The 19819-nt window shown below is 40.4% G+C and overlaps 1 protein-coding gene across 4 annotated transcripts; it reads left to right on the top strand.

The window, feature by feature from the left end:
* Nucleotides 1–4591: 4591 nt before the first annotated feature.
* LOC112556729 lies at nucleotides 4592–17979 on the top strand. 4 transcript variants are annotated; one of them, XM_025226001.1, is made up of 8 exons: nucleotides 4592–4742; nucleotides 4904–5044; nucleotides 7045–7194; nucleotides 7381–12727; nucleotides 14583–14756; nucleotides 14908–15147; nucleotides 15431–15555; nucleotides 16348–17979. In XM_025226001.1, exons 4-8 carry the CDS (start codon nucleotides 7472–7474, stop codon nucleotides 16583–16585), a joined length of 6033 nt encoding a protein of 2010 aa, XP_025081786.1. In that variant the 5' UTR covers nucleotides 4592–4742; nucleotides 4904–5044; nucleotides 7045–7194; nucleotides 7381–7471; the 3' UTR covers nucleotides 16586–17979. The 4 variants fall into 4 exon arrangements, with proteins under 4 accessions (XP_025081786.1, XP_025081785.1, XP_025081787.1 ...); XM_025226000.1 differs by having other exon boundaries at nucleotides 4681–5044; XM_025226002.1 differs by having other exon boundaries at nucleotides 4681–5044; nucleotides 6981–7194.
* The last annotated feature ends 1840 nt before the right edge of the window (nucleotides 17980–19819 follow it).

Raw genomic sequence — 19819 nt, 5'->3', positions numbered from 1 at the left:
CAAAATGTTCATCCACCCAGTTCTTTATCATGCTTTAGAAGATAAATAGTACAAATACCTACAGGATATTTTAAAATAATTTTAATTAAGATTTAACATCTAAATCTTTTGTAATTGGGATGTTATAAGAGCTTATATTGTCTGATGTGTGCCATTTTTCTTTACATTCAGTTCTACAATTTCTATAAACTTTACTAAAAGGCAAATACAGCGTTTAATTTAAAGAGTTACGTCCCTTCACCTAAGACTTGAAGATGATGCATTCTGCATTTTCTATTTCTTCGTTGATCTGCTCTAATCATTTAATCGTCAATGTTAAACCTACAATTTTGCTTTGTGCATAATTATGAGCTATATCTTATTTTTGAGTCTTGGCATTTTATTTTTACGATTAGACTGATTTTCACATTAGCTAACCGTCTACACTCAATCATGTTTGAATGTAAGCCACTGGAAAACTATTCAGTCAGCTATACATTTCAACCACGCAACCATTTAAGATTTAGAGCAATATCTGGAGAACTCTTCTCAAAACTCTTCTCATAAATCCTGTATCTTATATGAATTCTGTTTTTTCATTGTGTTTGTTGATGTTGTTATTATAATTAGTAGTACTAGAATACTGTCAATGACAGTGATTCAATATTTAGAATTTAGAGTTTATGTAACCTTTCATATCCAGTGATGACAGTGTCATTAGTGTTATCCAATTGTTTAAAGTTATGATAGGAAAGGTTTACATAACAAACTCGTAATTCTAAATCTTATATAATATATTTGGTTCCCAGTCACTTAATCCCCAGACACTTCATCCCCGACACTTCATCCCCTAGACTTTTAATACCCAGACACTTCATCCCCAGACACTTAATCCCTAAACTAAATCCTTAACTATAAAAATTATGAAGTCAGCGAAAAATTTAATTGAAATTCAAATAATTCAAATTCAAATCATGCTATTAACTTCAACGTCATTTGAATATATACAACATTAGTTAAAGTTCATATAAGCTAGTAAATGTAATGTTCATCAACAATATGATATGAAAATAATTGCTGTTAATCAATATGAAAGGTAAGCTAATGATCGGAGGTACAGAAGACGATCCATTGACTCATATCTCTCTACAATGTTGCTAACTCTCCTGGCTAATTCAGCGTATTTCTTCCTTCACAGAGGAAGTGTCGGGGATTAAAAGTCTAGGGGATGAAGTGTCTGGGATGAAGTGTCTGGGGATTAAAAGTCTAGGGGATGAAGTGTCGGGGATGAAGTGTCTGGGGATTAAGTGACTGGACACCAATATATTTAATAATGTATAATAATGACAAGGAATTCTAAATGCTGATAGTAATGTGCCGTTTTAGAAATAGCTGTGAGAAACATTTTGTTTTACACGTATTTGAGTGATTTACCAAAGTGTTAACTTGTGCTGGGTCTTTTCTTGCACAGGTATCCACAGCTTTATCGTGTGGACCTCTGAATGTGCTTTTTATTTATGCACTAGCATGTTGTCAATAAATTTGCTGATGGAACTGATGCCATGTATCCGTAAAACCTTGCGACTAAAACACTTATTTAAGAAGTGTCTGAGGACACATTTCTTGCTAAACTTTAATCGGCCATCATAGGAGTATGCTTTAATTACTCAGTCACTGTGTCGTGTTGTGCCGATGTGGGGTAATTTTCACGAATGGTAATATCAAAACGCAAGATAATAAAATTTTGTCAGCATGGAAGATTTTTCGTCCATGAGTATATGTATGTGAGGTCTGCGTCGAGAATCAATTAACACATGCTTTTACATAGAGTGGAGCGCATGAAAGTTTCATTTATCGTATGCGAAGAAACCTCTTCTTGGTAAAGTGAAATCTGCATTCTAAAGGGCAAATACGCTCCGCACTCAAAGGCTAATTTCCATGAATGATTACAATTTGTAATCATGACAATTTAGTTTCATAGCATGGATTTCTTAACATTATTTTAACCTGCGTGCAACATCCATCATTCGGCAAACAAATTTATGTAAATTCAGGTCTTCTACTCATTAGCATGTTCATCAACGTTAACTTCACTGGGCATATTTGCACACATAATTATAAAAAAAAGGACAAAGAGGTGAACTAACCCTTCTTGATTTGTTTAGTCGCTGCTTCACATCAAGCTGCCCCGAATTGCCCTTTGGGATAAATAAAGTGTTATCTGATCCAACGTTCAAAGTTCTCCGCGCTTTATACATTTTTACTGTTTTGTTAAAAATGTAAATACGTTCGGCATTTATAGTTCTCAATAATTCTAACCTAAACGATGGTTTACTACAATTATAATTATTAATTATACACTGCTTCTTAAATTCTCTACAAAACTAGGACAAAAACATAGGTGCAAACGAACAGCTCTGTTGATTTTACACCTGGCTGAAAACACTCATACACTAAGTCGCAGAGATGGAGATATACCTCACTATCCGCGTATACTTAACTATCTTCGCCAACGAACATGTGCATTAAATTTATATTTGAATCGTCTCAAATGTTTTCATATGTCTCGTATGTTTTCGTCTTGACAATTCCTCGTTACATTTTATTCATTCTGGTATTGAACTAAGCGACTTTAGTTCAAACGTAAATGTTGTAGTTCTTTTGCAACTCTATTCAAACACAGATTTACTCATCTGAGAAACTGTTCTCTAGTCATGATATGGTCTGGGAAAAAAAAATAATTATGGCATATATAAGCGTACTTCCTCATGAGCTCGATGTGCTTCACAAGAGAATGACACAAAATAAATTCAATTAAAGAAATACAAGAGCCACTTGGAGCAAAAATGCAACGGATTCCTATAATCTGGTGCTGGTTTTTTTTTCACAGTTAAGAGTTGTCAGATTATATGGTTCAAAGCTGTACTAAAGGAAAGGGGTGATATCAGATGACAAGCGTATGTACGTATACATTCAGACAAGCAGGCACCACACGCATGCTCACTCCAAACAGGATCGTACAGATTTAGTAGGATGCATATGGCAGGATAAGGCAGCTCTCTCTAAAACACACACACACAGAGCCACCTGTCTACGAAGATAAAAAAGCAAGCTTGGTCCCGGTCAAAAGTAACCGAGATGGAACAGGGCACCACATCCAGTGGCATTCACGACCCACAAACATATGAAAACGACTTTAGTCTGAAAACGAAGATCAGTGGCAGGGCAAGACATCAGGCAAGACAAATACACAAAGAGTAGTCCCCTCAAATTGTCATTTGTCCGTTCTCAAATCTTACTTAGAATTGGAGCTGCACAAAGGTTCATCTTTTCACCACAGTTGTCTCTGAAATCAATGAAAGTATGGCTGCTAGACACGTTGTTTCTCCAAAGTCAGGCGAAGTATCTTTTCCTGCGAAAATTTCTCCCATGGACTTCTCAAAAGGGGCGATGTGATTGGTCGTGACGTCACCATACCTCTACTTGCAACATTCAAGCGGCGAAAGCTGTTCTGGTTTGATCATGTGACACGGCACCTCACTTGTCACCTGTCCTTCAAGATACCTTGGAGGGTGGTCAACGCGGCGATGGCCAAAAGAAACACTGGCTTACAAACGTCGAAGAGCGGACTGGTCGTCCTGTGCAGGACCTGGTAGTTATCGCCTACAACAGGTGTAAGTGGCGGGCCTGTCAGCTGCCGCGACTATCCATGTGCTCCCCACCAACGACAGTTGCTGATCAAGGGATGACTGACACTATAGAACACGAAGCGTCTAGTGGTTCGCATCCAATCAGGTTTTAGTGAGAACATTCTCATTGCCATGAAACACACAACGCCACAAGAACTACTCTGTGATGTTCACTGTGTGTTCGTGTCCAAGCTGGAACCTGAGGGAAACAATGTGTGGGATACTTCCTGTCCAAAGTGCATCATCACAGAAAGGAAACCGTATTTTGAACATGGCAATAGGGAGAAAATTTATGAATTTGATAAGCCACCACATTATCAAAATATTAGAAGCAACAAAACTGCTTTCTCAAATGCCAAAGGGCAGAACATACTTCATTTTAAAGTAACATTGTAGCTAATGAAATTCAACAAAATGCACACAGTCATATTTCTGTTGCAGAACCCAAAGCCCTGTTTAACAAAGAGATGAAGACCTGACAAATGTTTGCCATTTCCTCTCCATCAGACGCATCTAGAGATGTTCTACATCTACAAACATTACCAGTGAATGTGCGACTTCAACCATGAGGGAGATAGTTCACTGCTTGATGAAGGAAATAGGTCGAGCGGACCTATTATAATAATTATAATAATTTATAATAATTATAGTCTTTGGCTCAAGGAAGATGGACACGCAGACATCGCTGCTACAATGTTTATGAGGCATTGTTGTATCCATGATAATACCGAGATTCCCGACGATCTGGGAAACGTTCATTACAAAGTGAAAGGAGTAGTGGATGTCACACATTTCAGCTTATTTTCAAAGGTGGTTGGAATAATCTCGATTTTGTCGTAATTGATTGTTTTCACTTCATTGGCGGACATAGTTTACTGGTAGTGCAGACCTGCTGGGGCTGAGACCTACTTTGTCACACACACAGCATAAAGCGAAAGAGCACACCATGCTTGAGCTCTCTTACTGACGAAGGTGCGAAAGCAAACATTTACAGGTCTATACTGAGTCACATGTCATATGTACAGTGTTTTAACACTTTATGAGCTCTCGGCCCAAAACGACTCATTATAAAATGTGAGTATAAATATTTTAAAATTAAATTTTATTTTGTCTTCTCAACAACACTAACGTTCAACACAAAAGAAAAAAAAATTGAATTCAACGGACATGGAAAAGGAAAGTAGAATTTTTCAACGAGTATCTAAGCGATCACTGCGCATTTTCACAATGTGCAGACCGGAGTAATAAATGTCCTTGTGTCGCCATGTTGGAATGTCATCTACCTGGAGAAGGTTTTACCTGGCTGAGATTATTGAGTTCAACAAAGCATCTGGGCGTGGCAATGAGTCAGACTGTACAAAACTTCGTGAAAAAATGTAAGTTTTCTCCATTCATTGGTATCAAAATGTTTTAAAATTCTTTCTTTCCTTGTTTATCTGAAGGTTCTTGATTTTAATGTCGTTTTATAAAAGGTGTATTCTATTATCTTTCCTTATCCACTTGAAAATTAATATTTTTGATCAGTGGTTTTTCAGTCTACATTTATCTAGGTCCGTAATTCTGCTTCTGTGTTGTGAAACAGTTTAATAACTTGATTTATAAGCATGTGGCGAATATAGGAAATGTAGACAACACCCATATTAAACCTTGGATATTTATGAGCTAGTCAGCCCGCTGTTAATAGTACTAGTTTAAAGCACAGTAATGTACAAACAAGGCACTGAATTTTTCGTACCAATTTCTTCCTTTCTGTTTTTGCCGTTGCCTGCCACCCAGGCAGAGCAGAGAAACTCATGTGTGTTATTGAACAATAGAACGTACCCGAGTCAGGTGTCGTCTGTGTAACTACCTTTCTTTCGCAGTCGGGCGTGCCGCAGCTCTTAAAGTTGACACGCTGTCAGTAAAATGGCCATTGACAATGTATACACACACAAACACGAACACATGACACCCATGTGCAAAAGATTTATTCCCCAAAAGTACGCACGCGTTATTTGTGAATATGTGACGGCCAAAGCCCGAAGTTCAGCTAGTTCCCGAATAGGCCAGCCATTTCGCACTTTGGCCTAGAGATGTGGTCAAGGGCCGATGTATTTGAGATGACCAGTATATTTCGCGAAGAGACGGAAAATCACTGGCCAGAACTCGGTGTGCTCATATATATCCGTATACCAGATGTTGACAGAGGTCGCGGTGATCCAAGAAGCGTTATTACAGTTGTCATGAACGTACAAGCTAGGAACAAAACATGGTATTTTCAAACAACTGTACTCTAGAAGTGAATTTTCCATTCTGCACGAGGAACTGCTCACACTGGAATCCGTAGGTACGGAAGAAAAAATCCTTACAAAGTGTTGCATCTTCTCAATCACTGACCGACAGCCAAAGCTACACTCGATACAACTGCACTACTAAGTGCTCAACACATCGCTGCATATTAGAAATAACAAACTGTTGGATGATTCAAAATTACATAAAAGTTCATCTTGTTGTAACAAGTGATGAATGAGATTGGTAATTTATTTATAAGTTTAACTATCAAAATTAAGCTTGATAATTTATAATTAATAATCAATGTAAAGTATGAAATTACACAGAGCCACTAAAATCCGTTCATGACTTTTTATTCCGACTTTGGTCGATCACCATTTCGCAAACTGGCCAGCCAAATCCCAAACTCAAGATAAGATCGGACACTGGCCGATCAGTTTAAAGCAACATTGGCCATTTCCAGTTTTGGCCAGACACTTTCCACTTTCCCCGATTTCGGGCTTTGGCCGTAACGTATATTTATATGTGTATATCACTTACTGGTACACAGGTGTATTGTTTGAAGAAACCTATGTTCCGTATCAGATCTCACAAACGTCTGTTGGTAAAAGATATGTTCTCATGCAGAACATAGCATTGTAAGCAGCGAAATAAACCTCTTTTAATAGACATTTCTATGGAAAGAGCATTTTAACAGTATTTTTAGAAGCAGTACACTTGAAACCTTGATATGGTTGTGATGACCCAGTTTCCGTGTTTATACATTAAATCCTGTCCTATTCATAATCGTACTTGAATATTAATAAAGTAATTCTCCATATACTTGTTATTAAACAGGCTATGAAAATCTTATTTTACAAGATTTATTTGCGAAGCTTGCGAAAAATGTAAAATTAGAAGGCAAACACTCAATTAATGATGGATTACATAGTGCAGCAGTGACTAAGGGTGGCATTACAAAAAGAAAACATCCGCATGAAAACGCCTCAAACTCGGCAAAGGTTGTTTGGGGTTCTTTATTTGTTCACCTTATTCTCATAGCAATAGTAAACACAGCGTGTGGGGCTGGCGTGGGAGAGTCAGTAATTCACGATCATTAATCCAGTGACCAAGCTCACCGGATTTGGATGGGGGCAGCTGGTGATGGTAGCCCAGGACAGGAGGCGTTGGAGGGCTGTCGTCGATGGCCTATGCTCCAGGAGGGGCGAAGGGCACTAGACTAGAATCCAGTGACCTCCATATAAGCTCAGACAGCGTAAGTTGTAATTAACCAGTCACCAAGAGTACATTATAATCTTTAATAATCTGGACATTTTTTTTACATGATAATCTTTACGCAATATGAGACGAACGTTACATGATTGCCGTATATAAAACTTAAAGAGATAGTTAAAAGAAGCAAGACAGCTCGAAGTAAGAAACTGTGTTTTTTTCTAAACAGGTAAATAAGCGTAGGAAGTGTCAGTTTGACATCAGCTTTAACTAGCACCTTTTACAAGTTTACCTGCTTGCAAGTATCGTGTGACAAGAATATGGAGAACAACCCGGCCTTAAGAATTAAACTACCCACCGAAATCATCGAAGATCCAAGTCCGATATTTTCAGGAACGAAAAGGGACGACTACTACAAGAATCTAATTGACAAATTGCACAGAAGAATTGAAAATAGTGATGTCAAAACGCCTAAATGGCTGACTTCACTAGAGACTGAAAACTTCGCGAATCTGAAAACACTTGGAGAAAGAATGAACATTGAAGAGGACTTAGGGATGACAAATATTCAGGAATACGTAAACAATGTACTATCAACACTTTGGAAACAGCCTTTCAATCCCGTTCCTTTAGATGAAAAGCATCCACTTGAAGACGCTGTCCACAATGGTGACCTAACGTTTCTCGATGCCTGCATCTGGCGCAGGAGTAAAGAAGACAAAGTGGAGGCACTTCACCTTGCGTGCTATTTCGGTCGAGCAGCAATTGTTCAGAAATTACTTGCGGCTGGTGTCAACGTCCAGGAGACATGGAATGGTCAAATTCCTCTCCACATGGCTAGCGTGAATGGTCATGCTGAAATAGTATCCAATCTGCTAGCACAGGGAGCGCAAGTTGATACGAGGGACACAGTGGGACAAACAGCACTTTATATAGCATGCTATAAATGCCATTATGAAGTTGTAAAGTTGCTCATTGACAAAGGAGCCGATGTTAATACCAGCAATAATATGAGAGTCTCACCGTTGCATGCAGCATGCATGGTTGAGGGCTTCAGTATGGTAAGGACCTTCCTCAAAGGCAAGGCTGACATGAATGGTGGAGACTTTCAGGGCGCTACACCTCTTCGTGTTGCAAGTCCTCACGAGATCAGGAGATTAGTTAGTTTGCTGATAGACAACAATGCAGACATCAATGCAGCTGATATGACTGGCCATACACCTTTGCATTACGCTTGTTTTTTTGGAAACAAAGTAGGCGTTGAGATTCTCATTCAAAAGGAGGCTAATTTAAACGCTCGAAGCATCACTGGACACACACCATTGTCTTTGGCTTGCATGCACACAGTCTCGATAATGTCACAACTTGAAACTGATACGTCTGCAGTAAACCGGAGCCCTTATTCAAATCCACTCTTCTCTAATTGCACAGATATAAGTATTTTACTTGCCAAAAAGTCTGATGTTAATGCTCAAGACATGGAGGGAACGACACCTTTACACCTCGCGTCATTTGGAGGACACAGAGACCTCGTCGAAGCTTTAATAAAGCATAAGGCTAAAGTGGAAATAAAGAACACACTGGGACAAACGCCATTGCATCTGGGTTGTATGCAGCCAAATAAATCCATTGTAGATATTCTTCTTGCTCAGGGAGCATCAGTAAATGCTCAGGATGAATCTTTAAGGACGCCACTCATGTACGCGAGTCAGAGTGGCAGCATTAATATTGTTAAAAGGCTCATTGAATATAATGCCTGTGTTAATGCTAGTAGCAATGAAGGATTAGCACCTTTACATTATGCATGCATCAACGGGCATAAGGACATTGCTGATATCTTGATTCTCCACCAAGCTAAGATGGATGTGCTCAGTGTATATGGCATTACAATACTTCACTATGCGTGCCACCATGGAAACAAAGAACTGATACACATGTTGCTTGGTCTTGGACAGAATGTTAACGCAAAAGATGTTGATGGAAGAACTCCACTACACACTTCGAGTTCGCGCGGCAATGTGGATGCCGTTAGAATTTTGCTGCAACACGGTGCAGATGTGAACTGTCAAGATAACTATGGAACTGCATCTTTGCATCTCGCTTCCCACAATGGCTTTCCAGAGGTCGTGAAGCTTCTTGTCGAATATAAAGCAGACGTAAATGCCAAAACAAGAGAAAAAGAAACATCTCTCCACTTTGCATGTTCAAATAACCATGACGAGGTTGCTGAAATACTGCTTACGGGGGGTGCAGAAGTCGATGCTAAAGATATCAACGGCTGGACACCATTACATATCGCTTCCTTCCAAGGATACATGGATGTTGTAAACGTATTGATGCGCCATCTCGCCAGCGTCAACGAGAAGACTTTGCTAAATGTTTCAGCACTGCACTTGGCGTGCATATACGGTCATCTGAACATCGTAAACAGTTTGTTGTCTCATGGTGCAGAGGTCAACGCAACAGATCCACGCGACAGCTTTACACCTTTACACTTTGCAACACTTTCTGGTCAAGCTCAAATTATAAAGTCACTTATTGACAACAAAGCAGAACTAAATAGAGTGGACTCAAAGGGATTTTCGTCCCTGTGTTATGCGTGTAACAGAGGACAAAAAGAAGTGGTTGATATTCTGCTAAGTCACGGTGCTAATGTTAATATAAAAACAAAGGTAGGCGATATGACACCACTTTTGTTAGCTTGCCAAATGGACTTTCCTGACATCGTGCGAAGACTGTTACAAGAAGGCGCGAATCTTGAGGCGGAGGACGCAGAAGGACGCACCGCTCTTCATGCAGCAAGCAATGGCAGCAGCGTCGACCTTGTGAAGTTGTTGGTCACTAGGGGCGCTAGAATTGACCACCGGGACAAGAGTGGATGGACGCCGCTTCACTTTGCATGCCAGCGTGGAGACCAGAATGTCGTTGATCTTCTCCTTGAAAAGTCCAGTAATGTCGATGTTACAACATCAGATGATGTCACTCCCCTACATATTGCTTCTTCACATGGTCATGCTGGCGCCGTAGAAGCGTTAATCAGAAAGGGTGCTAATCTCGCGTTTAAAGACAAAACAGAGTTAACAGCTCTTCATTTCGCTGCCTATTACGGCAAGAAAAACGTTGTTGAAGTACTGGTCAAAGAGAAGGTTTCATTGGATGCCACCGACTATAAGGGATATACTCCTCTGCATCTTTCTTGTCGGGAAGGCTATAGCGACATAGTTGAAATGCTCATAAGAAACAAAGCAAACTTTTCATTACAAACATCTCGTGGTTTTACACCTTTGCATCTTGCTAGCATTCACGGCGCTTGTGACATTGCAGAAATTCTTCTCGAAAATTTTGCTGAGACCGAGGCTAAGGACGTAAATAAAAATACTCCACTTCACCTAGCTAGCTTTAATGGTCACAAAGAAGTCGTAGACTTGTTAACTGAATGGGAATCAGATATCAATGCTACGAATAGTCAAGGGTATACAGCTTTACACGCAGGATGTTTTATAGGACACTACGAAATAGTGGACTGTCTCCTGAACAAAAATGCTACAGCTGACCTTACTGCAAAAACAGGTAAAACGCCTCTACACTTTGCATGCTATTTAGGAAATAAACAAATAGTTATGAGATTGTTTATGGCTAATGCGAATGTCAATGCTAAAGACATAAACGGGATGACGCCTATGCACATGGTCTGCTTCACAGGGGACATGGAAATCTTGGAACTTCTGATGCAGCGTGGTTCCATCATTGATACTAAAGCTAAAAATGGTTATACACCATTGCTTCTAGCATGTGTGGGGAGATATGCTGATATTGTGAAACGCCTTTGTGAAAGCAATGCAAGGTCTGACTTTGCTGATGCCCGTGGCGTTACACCTCTCCACATTGCCTCAAGCTTAGGTTTTTATGAAATTGTAGATATTCTGCTAAAAAAAAGCAAAAATGAAATCACAACAAGAGATGCCTTTGGCGTAACCCCGCTTCACTGCGCATGTTTCAATGGACACAGTGAGGTAGTGAAACTTCTGTTAAATAATGGGGCAGAGGTTGATGAACGAGACTTCCAAGGCTGGACGCCACTTCACACTGTGTGTCAAACTGACCACGTCAATGTCATAACTGTTCTTTTACAAAACGGAGCTAGAGCAGACTTTACTACCCCGGAAGGGCATACAGCACTAGACATTGCTGTCTGGCACAGAAATGAAAAAGTGATACATCTGCTGCAGAAAGTCGACTCTCAAAAGAAATCTGCATCCAAAGGCAAGACAGTTGACAAAGACGACAGAGATTTTCATGTCGGCCATTTGCAACCGCAGAGCGCAAGTGGAAGAAAGCAAATGAAGGATACACCAACGCAAGACACGAAAAGCACGCTTAAAGAAGATGCGATTGTCAAAGAAAAAACCTTGAAAGAAAACGTCTTGGACATTGAGAATTATGCCAGCACTAAGCACAGATATAAACAACACTCATATGAATCGAAAATAAGCGATGAAGCAGGACTAACTTCGTACCTTGAGCAGCCACCTCACGACAGAGATAAAGGGCATAATCACAGAACAAAAGAAACTGCAGAAGAAGAGAACAGCGAGACAAAGAAAGACGCAAGCTCTGGAGCGTCACTGCAGGCCACTTGTCCCATATCCCATCCCCCAATTTTCAGTCCTCGCTGGCAAGTGGCTAAAAGTTTTACCAGCGATGGTGGAACTTTACAGAAACTAAACTCCGACATTGTGCTGCACGTACCGGAGAGCTGTGTCCACCTCGGCCAGTGGATTGACGTCAAGTCTGCTGTCTGCGCAGACGCTGCTCACGTGCGTCACGTGCTGCGGACGAAGCTTCAGTACAAGAAGGAGGAATGGCTGGCCAGTCCTGTGGCCGAATACAGCTCCAGCCACAGCTTCAGCCTCCTAAAAGGCCCCTTCCGCATCGAGCTGCCTCACTGCTTACCTCCTGACCCCGATCCTGACCTTATCCACGTGTACTGCGTCTTACGACACTCGGACGGACACCTCAGTCTCAATAGAGTACGACCCGAAAGAACAGACATTCGTAGGAAAGATTCAACAGAAATCGGTAGTAAAGTGAAACGAGAGGCAGATCATATAGGACCTGCCGTGTCTGCTGCAGATGATGCGTCTCCCGACTTATCGCCTCTGTGCTGCGATGACTCTTCGTCTCTAAGCACTGGGAGCCTGTTATCTGACTCTGATCGCAAAGATTCATCAAACACCAAAGTTTCAGATTTTGAAAAATCTCGCCTTAAGCTTAGCAAGGACAGGCCACCTACTAGCGACAATGGTCAAAAGAGTGCAAAAGATTGTCAGGAAGTAGACGACGACGTGCAGTGGGATCAAAGCGCCACATTCAGACTGCTGCCTGATGGGAAGGTCTCCATCACTACCGATCACTTTAGTGCCTACTTTTGCGCATACTGTGGGACCAGACAACCACCGCCCCAGCTAAACGCCAGAGCCTACGGGTCGCACACTGAACGACGGGATGGCCGACGGGCAGCACACGTGAAAGTACTGGTGTGGGACGACAGACTCAAGATCGCCGACTTCCGCCAGGTACTGTTTCCCTTTAAAGACACATGAACTGGGAATTAAGGAAAAAATGTGTGGGTATATAGATATAATGTCATTAGGACCTGTGGAAAAGTCTTCTATTATTGCCACCTTAAGGTTATGCTAAAAAATTTTACCAGAATGAAAAATAGTAACAATAATATTAAAGAAAATCCCCGATTGTCCAAACATTTTTTTTTATTACAAAACGTCAGCAATGAAGAGTGGTTTCTGTCTCTGCATACAGTTTTCTGAGCTGATCCAAGTTGATGCCTGACTTTTTCTTAGTTTTTTTAAAACCGAGTTGATTTTTGTTTTGGGTTATCTTAATTTTAGACCTGCATGATAGAGAAAATTTATGAAAAATAAGGTAATGGCTCCATATTTTACAGGAGAAGGTTAGTCTATTGCTTTTACACTTTGCCGCAGGCAAAAACTGGTTCTTGTATTTGGACGACGTATCTTTCAGTATAAATGCTAGTCATTTGACTTCTACCCATTGGCAGTGTTATGTAAACTATACTTCCCAAACAGTGGAAAAGCCACCTTCATATTTTCTACATTTTGATTAATCATGTTTGTACCAACTGAGCAATTCCTTCAATTTTTTTTAGTGAATTTGTTGTGTGGATGAACAGTCAACGTGAATTTTATGACAGTCCAGTTTGGTCTTGTGCTTGCTCAGCCCTGCAGTCAAGAAAATTAGGTAACTGAACCCTAAAAAATGCGTGCAATTGAACCATATGCACATGACAAGGCAGAATTAACGATAAAAAACACGGAGTGTAAGTGCAAACCTTATCCAGTGTCAACACATCTCTGTCATTTTAGAGGCCTAGGAGTGTATTTCAATCATGTCTCAAAGCCGACTATTAAGTGCTGTCGACCAAGAGTCATTGAATGGCAGCAGGAAGGCGCAGATGTTCGAGACATTGGCCGCCGACTATAGTGGAGTGTGATCGCTAAGGTGGTGGATCCTTCAGATCTTCCTTCTACCAGGTGCAAAGTAACCTGACAGGCGTGGCATACAAAGATAACATTTTACAGCATCTGGTACTGACAGTAATGTTCGCCATTGGACCAGGCGCAAGGACGACAACTCCTTACCTCAAAGGGCCTGAGTCGTCAGTGACTTCCTGCAGCAGCACCAAGTCAACCGCATGAAGTGGCCTGATCTCCACATTTGAATTCCATTGAACATGGAATGATGCCCTGTGCCAGTGACTTACAGACAACAACCGCAGCAGTTGGTCTCAGTCAGCTGCACCACTTCAGCAGCAGTGGCAGGCAGTTCCTCAAAGGCTGTCAGAATATTGGTTCAGTCCATGAGATAACAGGGCCTTGCCTGCATTCAGGCCAATGGCGAACACACAGAATATTGACTTTCTTTTTCTCTGATATCACATATTTTTGAAAACATTGGTTATGTCAGTCCAAGCTCAAATTTTTCTTGTTAAAATGATTTATTTCAATGAAATTGGCTGATGTTTCATTTGCTTTGATTAAATGTCATTGTCTGTGTGTTTATTGGCACGAAACGGTGATTGACTATACTATTGGCATTTTCATTGTTTTGAGCAGTATTTCCAGTATATGTATTCATTACGTTCTCCTTTCAATGTGGGTTAACCACAGATGTGGTATTAATGTGCGATGTTATCAATTGTCACACAAGTCTGCTAAATATATGTGTCGTTTTCACAACTGTTTCCAGAAAAGAATCGACAAAAACTTACTGATCTACATTGCCGACTAGTTGCTAAACACTACGAGGAACATAACATGCTGAAAGCAAACTTGTAAACATTTTCTTTTACACTCTTTTCCCCTCATTTTAATTCTCTCGTTTAAATTCCAGACTTTGGGCATTCAACATGAAGATGATTGTCTGGGAGAGGAAATACTGTACCTAGCTGATACTTTACAACTACAAGACTCGAATTTGAGAATGTCCTTTGAAATTCTTAAAGATTGCGAGGAGTGGCAACATAAAAGCAAAAATAATGGAGATCATATAAGTGCTATCAGAGAGGTATGTAAAAAATGTAATTGTATATGCTGCAGTGAGGGGATAAAGAGAAATGAGAGAAAGAAGTTGTGGTGGTGGTAATAGTAGAAGAAAAACAATTTCAAATTCATTTTTGGTCATTCTGATTTAAAACATTTTGAATAACATGTTTCAGAGTTTTCCTTTGGAAAAGTACCACGTGATGTGGTGTAGCGAATGCGAAGAAGAACGAGTAAAGGTGTTTGGGGATTTGAGACCCATCAAGAAAACCTGGCACCTTGAAAACAAACTGAATTCGACTCCAGGGTCATACCTCGAATGCCTTGTCGAACTCGAGCAAGTTCCAAACAGTAATGCTGATGATAGAAATGACAACATCCCCTTCCCCGTTGTGAAGATGGTCCTGGACATGGCGGTACGTCGAATACAATTTTATAAAATAGTTAAGAAACCGAAGAAATACAATAGTACCCAGAACCAAATGCAGGAAAAAAAGGTACCAAGAATATTTTTATTAAAGGAAGTCAAAACTGCTTTCTCTTTCTCTCTCTCACACACACACAGACACAAAAATGCATGTACACACGCACAAACATGAGCAAGCACACAGACATACAGACAAAGCGCTGAAATTTTGTAAATTAAATGTCAAAATTCTGCCATATAAAGTAATTGTCATGCTTCACGAACTTTTCTAGCTGCCACAGAATGAAACAGAGAACATCTATGACCAGCTGAAACTAATGAATATCGGGCAACTGGAGGTCCTGGCCAGCCAAAGGAACATGATAAGCGATCAGGATATGGAAAGGTTACGCAACAGGTAATCAGATTTGTCAACAATCCACCCATTCATGAATCCATCGCTTGCATCTTAAACTTGTTTGAGATGACTAAAGAGTCTGCTGTTTGTTGCGTGGCTTTTTAAGCGTTCAGAATGAACTTGAGAGCCCATAATGTTTTAGATTGGGAAACCACGTAAATAGGAAAGAAACATCTCATTTTTACTGTCTTAAGAAGCCAAGTAGATTACTAGGACCACGATAAGTACTTGAAGGGAAAAATGAACTGCATCACTACCCATGAAGATTTCAATATAATGCTGGGTGATCGACCTCTTAATAAGGATGTCTTGAGTACTGCTGGCTATATTTGAGGAATGTTTTGTTTAGAAATTTGGTGAAAGATTTCGAGTGTTAGCTGATATAGTGGGGGGGGGGGACCCTCTCAAGCGGGTAGATGACCGGATCCGCTGGTGAGCATTTGTCCGCTCTGCTACGCTCTATCAGACTCCTCTCCTCTACGACTGGAAGAAGGAATGTTATGAACTGAATACGTAATGGTGTACACAAGGCATCCCAGTGTACATAATTCCTAAGTAATAGAGAAACTTGCTTAAATACACTTGTGCTTTTTTTTAAGCTTAAGTTAACTGCGACTTTGTAACTTTGAATCTGTAACATAAGGTACCATAGCTTCATGTTAGCTTATTGCACAGCAAGTCTGGAACTGAACTTCTGATGCTGTCCATTTTTAGTAATCCACTATAATATAGACTAGACAAGAAGTTTCCTGTGTAAAGCATTTTGTAACCATGATGTATCATGCTGTGCAGGTGGAAAAATGATGATGCGTACAAAGATCAACTCCTCTGTCGGGTATGTGAGTCGCCCAAGCTGTTACAGGCTACACTATCTGCTCTGAGCAAGCAAAAGGTTTTCCCAGCGAGTCGGCAGTCGAGACCTTCGGATTCTCTAGAAACTTCTGTTTCTTCTGATGGAGTTGGTGCGACGGAAGTTATTGATTCTATAGAAAATATGTCCACCCAAGGTTCTGAGTGTTCAGACTCGTGATATGTTTTGTGTGTATCCATTTTTTTCTGTATATCTAAGGTAGAATGTTCAGCCTCAGATTCAGAAGACCAGGTCACGAAAATGGTCATACTTATCAGTCTAGAGTTAGGTGATTCAAGCATCAAATACTTTGCTTTTAAAACGTGACATTGGAATATATGTTCCCTGCCTTATCATTAGATAATAGCATACAAGCAATGAAATATTCACACTTATCTTCATCTTAAGGGCCGGAAAAGAAATGTGGTCCACATGTTTCTGGCTTAAATAACTCAAATAAATGCTACTATACTACATTGATCACCAGCAAAGCCAATCACACCGGTATAACCATCACATTTTAAAGGACTAGGGCCAAAGTTTTTCCTAATGAATGGGGAAAGGTCAGCGTAAGATACTACCCAGCAAACTCGCAAGATTCGGCCAAACTTGGACCAAGCTTGGGCCAAGCTAAAAACATTGGCCCAAGCTTGGCCGAATCTTGCGTGTTTGCTGGGTATTTCGCCAAATCTGGATGAACTGCCCAACTACCTTTCTGTTCTCAAGCTATACACCTACAAACATCACTTCACACGGTAAAAACGTCAACACCACATATCAGGATACGCTCAGATTAACCGATGGGAGATTGGGAACATGTATGCATATCATCATGTCACTATTTTGACCGCTTTCTATGCATGCTGATGTAAGTGATACGTACATCTCAAGAACTGATAATTCTATATATCAAGAAAATTAAGACTATCTTGAAGTGAGCTGTACTCATAGGAAACAAAATGTGCATCCACCCAGTTCTTTATCATGCTATTGCTTTAGAAGATAAATAGTTCAAATACCTAAAGGATATTTTAAAGTCATTTTAATGAAGATTTAACATCTAAATCAAGTTGCACATTTGTAATTGGGATGTTATAAGAGCTTATATTCTCTAATGTGTGCCTTTTTCTTTACTTCCAGTTGTACAATTTCTATAAACTTTACTAGAAAGTATATACAGCTTTTAATATAAAGAGTTACGTCCCTTCACCTCAGACTTGAGGATGATGTCTTTTTGCATTTTCTATTTCTTCGTTGATATGCTCAAATCATCTAATCGTCAATGTTAAATCTACAATTTTGCTTTGTTCATAATTATGGGCTGTATCTTCTTTTTGAGTATTGGCATTTTATTTCTACGATCAGACTGATTTTCACATTAGCTAACCGTCTACACTCAACCATGTTTCAATGTAAGCCACTGGAAAACTATTCAGTCAGCTATACATTTCCGTGTGCGGACGTTTCGCCGACGGACGTTTCACCGACGGACGTTTCGGAGCCGGACGTTTTGTCGACTGGACGTTTCGCCGCTGGACGTTTCGGAGTCGGACGTTTCGCCGCCGGACGTTTCGCCGCATTATGTCAGAGAGAGAGAGAGAGAGAGAGAGAGCTTACTTACTTCTCAAAGAATGAAAGTAACTACTAGATTACACAATAATTCTTTATTTCAAACACATTTTACACACAGACTTCACAGACAGTTCACTTTGATTGTCACAGATTATGGGCAACAGCTTTGAGAAAAAACATTGATACAATGGCGAGAGAAATGTGTGAGCTAACGGTTCACATGAGGAGGGATAGTGAGAGAGAGAGTTCACTGATACATTGATACAATGGCGAGAGAAATGTGTGAGCTAAGGGGCGTCACACACTTGACTTCGGCTAAAGGTCCCACGTGAAATGCCGAAATGAAGTGCCCCGCGCCGAAACTCCGGTCGGCAAAACGTCCGACTCCGAAACGTCCGTCGACGAAAAGTCCGTGTACCATACATTTCAACCACAGGTTCGCACCATACCGAGTATACAGAGATAGCTGTCTGAAAGGCATACTCAGCATGCGACAACAGCTGTCCTGACGTTTCTGTAGTCTGTCACCGCATACTCAGTATAATGGCCAGAGGATTAGGGTTGGTAATATTATGTATATAATATTATAATGGGTTAGGGTTAGTAATATTATGTATATAATATTATAATGGGTTAGGTTTAGTAATATTATGTATATAATATTATAATAATATGTAATCTGTCACCGCATTCTCAGTGCTCCTGTAGTGTGTCACCGCATACTCGGTATTCAATGATCTACACTAACAAGGGATTGAACTCTCTGGCCAGTATACTGAGTATGTGGTGACACACTACAGGAACGTCAGGACAGCTGTTGTCGCATGCTGAGTATGCCTTTTAGACAGCTATTTCTGTTTACTCGGTATGGTGCCAACCGCCTGTTTCAACCATGCAACCATTTAAGATTTAGAGCAATATCTGGAGCGCTCTTCTCAAAACATTTTACCCCTGTATCCAGGCCCGTTCTTAGCCCCCGCGGGGCCCGAGGCAAAGGGCATGTGCGGGGCCCTCACACCACGATCACACGGTTCATGCGCGATAAATCCTCGGTGTCCAGCAGCCTTCTGTCTCCAAGCGCGTCCAGCGAGAATGTGATACGGCTGACTACACTTCCATATGCCTAGTTACCATATCAATCAAAAGCGCGGGGCCCCTTGAAGCGCGGGGCCCTAGGCAGATGCCTCGTCCGCCTGCCCCTAAGCACGGCCCTGCCTGTATCTTATATGAATTCTGTTTTTCTATTATGCTTCTTGATGCTGTTATTATTGTAATTAATAGCACTAGAACACTGTCAACAACAGTGATTCAATATTAAGAATTTAGAGTTTATGTAACCTTTCATATCCACTGATGACAGTGTCATTCGTGTTATCCAATTGTTTAAAGTTATGATATGAAAGGTTACATAACAAGTTCGTAATTCTAAATCTTATATAATATATTTAATAATGTTTAATAATAACAAGGAATTCTAAATGCTGATAGTAATGTGCCATTTTAGAAATAGCTGGCAGAAACATTTTGTTTTACACGGTTTTGAGTGATTTACCAAAGTGTTCACTTGGGCTGCATCTTTTCTTGCACAGGTATCCACAGTTCTATTGTGTGGACCTCTGAATGTGCTTTTTATTTATACACTAACATGTCGTCAATAAATTTGCTGATGGAACTGATGCCATGTATCCGTAAAACCTCGCGACTAAAACACTTATTTAAGAAGTGTCTGAGGACACATTTCTTGCTAAACTTTAATCGGCCATCATAGGAGTATGCTTTAATTACTCAGTCACTGTGTCGTGTTGTGCCGATGTGGGGTAATTTTCACGAATGGTAATATCA

Source organism: Pomacea canaliculata, linkage group LG2 (assembly GCF_003073045.1).
Source record: "Pomacea canaliculata isolate SZHN2017 linkage group LG2, ASM307304v1, whole genome shotgun sequence".
Classification (NCBI taxonomy): Eukaryota; Metazoa; Mollusca; class Gastropoda; order Architaenioglossa; family Ampullariidae; genus Pomacea; species Pomacea canaliculata.
The sequence above is the reverse complement of the archived record's forward strand: the minus strand, read 5'-3'. Positions and strand labels throughout refer to the sequence as shown.

Bases quoted from the DNA above. Each gene is read 5' to 3' on its own strand.
- LOC112556729 (XM_025226001.1), top strand. From the start codon at position 7,472: ATGGAGAACAACCCGGCCTTAAGAATTAAACTACCCACCGAAATCATC. The intron at 14,757-14,907 runs GTATGTAAAAAA...AACATGTTTCAG, and splicing joins ATATAAGTGCTATCAGAGAG to AGTTTTCCTTTGGAAAAGTA. The intron at 15,148-15,430 runs GTACGTCGAATA...GAACTTTTCTAG, and splicing joins AGATGGTCCTGGACATGGCG to CTGCCACAGAATGAAACAGA.